The sequence below is a fragment of the Austrofundulus limnaeus genome, unplaced genomic scaffold (genome assembly GCF_001266775.1).
Source record: "Austrofundulus limnaeus strain Quisiro unplaced genomic scaffold, Austrofundulus_limnaeus-1.0 Scaffold40, whole genome shotgun sequence".
Classification (NCBI taxonomy): Eukaryota; Metazoa; Chordata; class Actinopteri; order Cyprinodontiformes; family Rivulidae; genus Austrofundulus; species Austrofundulus limnaeus.
The window spans coordinates 1,968,920-1,975,666 of NW_013952442.1; the positions used below are offsets into that span (position 1 = coordinate 1,968,920).

General features: G+C 40.7%; 2 protein-coding genes across 3 annotated transcripts in view; one reads left to right on the forward strand and one right to left on the reverse strand.

Annotated features, from left to right (window-relative positions):
- Nucleotides 1–456: 456 nt before the first annotated feature.
- si:ch211-260e23.9 (tumor protein p53-inducible nuclear protein 2) lies at nt 457–6,666 on the forward strand. 2 transcript variants are annotated; one of them, XM_014007250.1, is made up of 4 exons: nt 457–730; nt 3,293–3,430; nt 3,518–3,668; nt 5,986–6,666. In XM_014007250.1, exons 2-4 carry the CDS (start codon nt 3,313–3,315, stop codon nt 6,212–6,214), a joined length of 498 nt encoding a protein of 165 aa, XP_013862704.1. In that variant the 5' UTR covers nt 457–730; nt 3,293–3,312; the 3' UTR covers nt 6,215–6,666. The 2 variants fall into 2 exon arrangements, with proteins under 2 accessions (XP_013862704.1, XP_013862703.1); XM_014007249.1 differs by having other exon boundaries at nt 460–717.
- The window catches only part of zgc:162297 (uncharacterized protein F13E9.13, mitochondrial), a gene marked incomplete in the record, with an annotated part of 6,314 nt that continues 6,199 nt past the window's right edge, over nt 6,633–6,747 (reverse strand). The window contains 1 exon segment of the mRNA XM_014007248.1: nt 6,633–6,747.

The window sequence follows — 6,747 nt, forward strand, 5'->3', positions numbered from 1 at the left end:
TGTGTGTGTGTGTGTGTGTGTGTGTGTGTGTGTGTGTGTGTGTGTGTGTGTGTGTGTGTGTGTGTGTGTGTCCCCTGTCTTGGTGTCAGATGACGCTGTGTTCATTGATCCTCGGGAAAGTAGTCAAGTTTAACAAAGTGATACATTTGCAGGTCAGAAAGCTAGTAAGATTTGCCAGAATCAGACTATTAGCAATGCAATCAATGAAACTAACAAATATGGATGGACAGCACTGTGTGTATGTGACTGCGTGACACAGATTCAAACTGTTACACGTAAAAATTATCTATCACAATCCATATTAATAGCGAGGTTCTGTAACTTTTCTCGTCGGAACTAAAATTTCCGACTACCACATATAATTTGAACGCACCATAATCAAGCTAGCATTAATGCACGTCATTCTGTCTTCTGCTGTCGGACGAGTGCGTTTGAGTGCTCGCTTGTAACTTTGTGGACATTTTCGCTAAGGAACAAAGACTTATTTTTAATCGACATGTCGAAAGAATAAAAAGTTTCCCTTTTCAAAGTGGACTCGCTGACATGTGACGTGTCGGCGTCGCTCTCTCATTGGGTGAGACGCGGTGACGCTGCAGGCCGCAGAGACGTCCCCTCTGTTTCTGATAAACAAGTTTTTGATCAAAACAATCTCTGAACTACAACAAGAAGAAGACGAGACATCCTTCGTCGCACAACGACATTTTTCTGTTTGAGGAGGTGAGTGGAAAAGGTAAACCCGTCTGTTTTTGAGCTGTTGTCCGTCTCTCAGCTCATCTGTCTTTTGTTCTTTAAGAATACAAACTGTGACAAAGAGAATAGCCGGGCAGCCTCTGCCTGCTTAAAAGCTGTAATGACCTTAGTTATAAATGTTCTCACATCTATCTTTATCAGCTGGTTTTGGACTGTAGATGCTGAGTGAAGACAAACTTAAAGGAGTTAATTATGAACCCGGCTGTTGTCTCTCTGTGTGTGTTTGTGTGTTTGTGCGTGTGTGTGTGTGTGTGTGTGTTTATGGGAAAGCTGCAGACCATGCAGGAAGGCATCCAGAAGGTTGTCACCATTTATGCATCTGTTGTTGTCAGGATAAACAGGCTGTCGAATGTGTACCAACAAGTGTAATAAAGCTCCAAGATTGTGTTACATTTAGTACACAATGTTCCCACAGTACTCTCTAAGGTACAACAGTATGGATAAAAATAAATAAATAATTAAAAAAATAAGTCAGTATAGTTTTTGCAAATTATGATAGTTTCCCCTCAATTTACACTCAAGATCTTGAATGATACAACTGCATTACAACTGTAGGAACAGAAAACCAGGACTGACAAGGCTGTTGGGTCAGCCAAGTTCCAAACAGTACCACCCCACCCTCAGACTAAATTTAGGTCAGTACGGCAGGTTATATAATGTCCAGTCATGATTTAAAGACAGAACACTTTCATGGAACAGGAGATGCATATTAAAAAAATAAATAAATAAAGGCTTGGCATTCCTTGAAGAAATTGGAATCTGTTTTTCATGCCACAKATTTAGACTAAAATCCCTCAAAAGGAGCGAACGATTTTTGAAAAGACCTTGAAGCGCAACCTCAGCCAATGTTGCAAAATGTCGTGCAACCTGTTTGCACTCGGACTACGTGTTTGAGATGACTCTCAGCTACCTTCAGACCAAATATTAGCTCCGTATCTGTAATACTGAGTTAAAGCCATTGTTGTGTCGGCTGGTGTTGATTAGCTGTGGTGGCCATCTTAAATTAGGATGACTTAAAAAGATGTATGTCTAATTAAAAWTTTCTTGAAGTTTCTTAAAACCCATCCAGTCATTCATGAAACATTTTGCTAACAGGCCGACAATGTTGAATATACTGTATCATGTGTAGTACTTGTTACTACTCACACATAAATACACAAGMAAAAACATTACTACCGCTTTCCAKTGGGGGATGATACATGGGTCTGAGGTCTTCAGATTTATGTAAGTGTGCTATTTATTAAATTTTAAGCCATAATGTGTACGTTTTGCACACAAAATAAAGTGCACTGTCACTGCTTCAACAGGATTCAAGAGTCAGTAGAGTCCAGGTGCTGCTGCTCRTCTGAGCTCTTCTTATAAAAGCAGAGCATTTATCATTTTTGTYGCTCAGTCTGCAGCATTCAGATGTTCCTCACCACAACTCTAAGGAGGAAGAACGTCAGCTATAATCTTCGAGAGGCGACCGGCCATGAATCTGGGATAAATTAAAACCCACTTCCAAACCATTTGAAGTCAATAATTTAACCAAACAACAAAAAYTGGATTCACAAGTTAAAAATATTCAACTGGTTTTTCACTTGTAGTCAGTGTTCCAGCAAGTTCACACTGAGGTCAGTCAGTGCAATGTTCATACAGATAATTAAAAATAAATCAATCATTTTTCTGTGTCAGGAGCTGCAGGCTTTGGTTTGCAGGTTAAAGGTTAAAGTTCATGACGGTACAATTAGAAARAGAACTGAACAAGTACGACTTGTTTGAAAGGACAGTCAGGAAAAGCCTCCTCTCTTAAAAAGAACACRTCAGCACGACTTAGGTTTTCAAACCAAACCCTGAAGCATTTAGATAAATGTCGTTTAAGCAGATGAGGATGTTTAATGAAACATATATGAAATCGGCACAAACACTTTAACCATAACTCACCTAAACTCACCTGTAAATCATAGAACGATCTGTGTGACTGCTAAAGGACCAAACTGGGCCAAAGATCAGGACAAACTCAACAGCAACACAATCACTTCAACTTAATGCTGCCAGAAGTGTTTCTACAAGCTGCTCAATCAACAGATTTTTAAAATTTTAGTTGTTGTTTTTCTGCACAATTTCTACATTCAGGCTTAGATTTTATTTAAAAAAAAACCCAGCCAAATGCCAAGTGTTATTGTCCTTCTTTGCCTTTAAACACCACTTTTCAACACCTGGTGACGACCAGGTGAATATTCATTTTGTTCTGATGCATAAATCGTTATAAAAATAAAAGCGGTATAGTTTATTTTTCACCGCAGCTCTATTTTTAATCCGTGTAATTCCATGCGCCTGATGCACTGTCCCATCAGCTGTTTAGCTTCTAAAACCACTCTGTTCCCCACATCACGGTGACGTCAGAGCCCAGGCTGCTGAGCAGGTGTAATAGTAGCAGCCGGTGGTGTGGTGAAGCTGGACAAACTGAAGAGGGCAGTGCCTGCATTGTGATCAGACTCGTGGGAGACGGGGGGAACAGTTTCTGGTCCCGCAGTTCACTTCCTCTGTGTTTAAATTGCAGCTCGCAAAAGAGACGTGAGAATGATCGGGAAGATTCTTTCTCATCTGCTTGGAAGCACCGGCGAGGACGAAGCAGCAGATGAGGCYCAAGATGTGACTGAGTTTGAGGAGGAGGGATGGGTCATCGTTGACCTCCCTGGTGAGTCAGTTTAATTTGTCGTCTCTTTTATTATTTTTATTTTTTGCAATACTGGGGTGCATATGTATCTGTTTATACTGAAAACAGAGGACGGACCCCTGTCTGCCCCTGACGTGGACCCTCTTGAGAACCTGCTGATCGAGCACCCCAGTATGTCTGTCTACCAGATGAGGTGCACGTTGCCTGAAGCTGAGGAAGAGGAGCTCGATTCCGATGACGACGAAGAGGAAACCTCCAGGTTGTTTAACAGTTTTGCGTAAAAACACATTCGTTTTTAGACATCTAATTATTCTAAAACAGCTGGCGTGCATCTCTAATTAGGCTGTCACTGGCTTATAGATTTTCAAAATAAAAGTTCCCTTATTCTCATAACGTAACACAAAATAATCTGTTAATTGCTAAAAAAGGAGACAACAGTTACACTAAATATGTTGATTTTCCATTTCCATCACAAGGTTGTGTTATCACCTTCGAGTTCGATTGGGGACCAAAATTGCAGCATTTGTTTCCATTTTCAGCTGGTGCARTTCGCTTTACACTGCACTGAGTCAAACGAAGCAAACCCACCTGTGCACCCTCTCCCCTGTGCAGAGGCGAGCAGTGATGTCCACCTTATACAGACATTTTATTTCTGTTATTACTCACAATGGCCTGTGCTGTAGTCCGTTTCCTGCTTTTGGAGCGGTCTTCGAACCGCACCAGAGTTCATGTCAACCGAGCCGAGGCCTACGTTTGTAGGCGGAGCAGAGTTCGCTTTTTTGGTCTGCATCAGAGTTCGATTACGCATTCACACTTCCCCAAATAAACCTGGACTTTCTAGGGAAATGAACTAGAGTTTGATTAAACACATCAAATGTTGTAACCATTATAATCAGTGAGAGTATTTACACTGGCTACGCACAGGAAAAAGAACAAGCACAAMATCCGTATTTTCAAAATAACTCACCAAAGACAGACTAATTTTGTCGAAATCCCTGCTATATTAATAAATATATTCATTTCTACACAAATGCTGTCAAAATATATCGTTCTGTTTGAGAAGCAAAAAGCAACACGCAGAATGCAGAATATGCATACACATGATTCACAGGGATTTTATTTTGAAATCAGAAGTTTCAAAAAGATGACAGATGCAGTTTCAACTGTGTTTAGAGTCCGTCTGCCACAGCATTAATTATTTTTGCTCTGACTTCCACATTTATCACTGGATTTATCGTGCAATCTCGCATTTCCTGCACACGCTTCTCTGACCTCCTGTGTTTCGCACCGGACTGGAGCCGAGCGGATGTTGTATAAATTAGGGTGCAAACGAACATCTGCGAACTGTGCAGCGGAACCGCATCTAGTGTAAATTAGGGGTTATTCACCATTCCTCCTGCAGGCTCAATAAGGAACAGTGTGCCAGGATGACCTTTGTTAGCAGTGTAGAGGAAAACACACAAAACTGTGCAAAAGACTTCCACATACACAACAATGGAATTGAGACATTGCAACTTTATAGCTCAGGCAAACGTCACCGTAAACATCATTTAAACAAGACACAAAGTCGGATTTGTCAGGATTTTTAAACAAGATTTTCCCATGGAACGTACAGTGGTGTGATTCATGTTACTAACTTTTATCTTAAACCCATGTCAAACTCAAGGTCCGTCAAAGCCCCCCACCCAAAAAAAAATAAAAATCCTTACTTCAAATGAAAATTGTTTTTATATCAATGGTAAACTTTAAATTTGTGATTAAATGCAACAAAATAAACAAATTTAAGAGGTGAAATAAAAAACTTGTCTGCCCCCTGAGCTGTTGGGCTTTAAGTAACTGTGGCCCCCTGAGCAATTTAGTTAGATAGCACAGGTTTATTGTCTCAAAACAAGCTGGTTTAAAGTCTGCAGTGATCATAAACTACGTCTCCCATAATGCATGTTGATTATGGAAATTCCCCGTCGGAAAGTGGGAGAGTTCAGAATTCAAGATGGCAGCTACTCACCGCAACTCAACATTGAGTGGGTTTTTTTCCTCTTATTTTTACTTTTAATAGTATTTCTGAGTATTTATTTCCCATTTAGTCAGTCGTACACATAGTACATTTCTGTCTTTTATAAAAGGAAGTGTTGAAACACTGTTCCTATGCAGGAAATACCACATAGAGCTCAGTAATAAGCTCAGTTTGTTAGTGTGCAGCCACAGCAACGAGACAAAGAACACGTTTCATGTTTAGTATTAAACATGAAACATCAAAGTTAATTACAACTGGCCGTTTGAGGACCACCATAACGCTCATGTGGCCCTCTTTGCCAACTTATCTTATTTCTACATTTTACCACTTCTTACACAACAAAAAGTAGGCACTGTTGTCTTGTTTCCAGTCAGTTTGTCTCTCTCTCTGCACCATGATTTAAGGTTTTCTATCAAACCCTAAAAAAAAAAAAAACAGTGTAGAATGCAGTCACTCTCATACACTTTTACTGTATCAGACCTCAGAATTTTCTCTTTGAAACCCCTTCCTCCTGCACTACTTCATCAGCTCACACGGTAACGTTTCCTTTGTGTCTGTCCAGGCCGGTGGCGGTGAGGCGGCACATTTCCTGGCACCTCGCAGCCTGGGGGATCCCTCTGCCATGCAACGTCCACCTACTGTCCGCTCAGAGGGCCAGGAGCCAGGCAGAGAGGAAGAAGCTGAGCCGCAGCGCCCTCCACAGGCAGAACCTGGCTAAGACACGGTTCTCCTCGGGAGAAAAACGCTACGGTCACCTAAAGCGCCCTTGCCAGCGCGTGTACAACTGCTAAAACTAGCGAGAGGTCAGCGCAGTCCTTTGGCACAGACGTACTCAGGTTTTCTGTCATTATGTCCCCTTGCTGACATAACTGTGCCTCAAACAGATAAGACATGAGGTTCACAATCTCCTATGCAATGATCAAACCACAAACGTGTGCACTGCAACCATCATGTCTGAAACCACGGAAAACAAATTGACCTCAATCCTGCAATCACCCACAAAAAAACATGTTCTAAGCAGAATTATATTTGTGAGAAACGGTTTAGTTTCCAATAAAAAAAAAGCATCAATATTGTAAATTATCAAAGAACGGCTGACTGGTTTGACTTGTGTGATTTTGAACAAAAGCGAGTTTTTAATGTGCGTATCTTTGTGCATTTTGAGGCAAATCGGATGTGTTTGACAAGTTAGTTTTAGTTTTCTTTTACATTTTATGGCAACGTTCCAAAAAAAAAAAAAAAACTAAAATGAAAAACTGAAAGTATTTAGTTGAATAATATTTACGAGGATTATGACTGCAGTGGGTTGTTCTTTGCCTGCGTG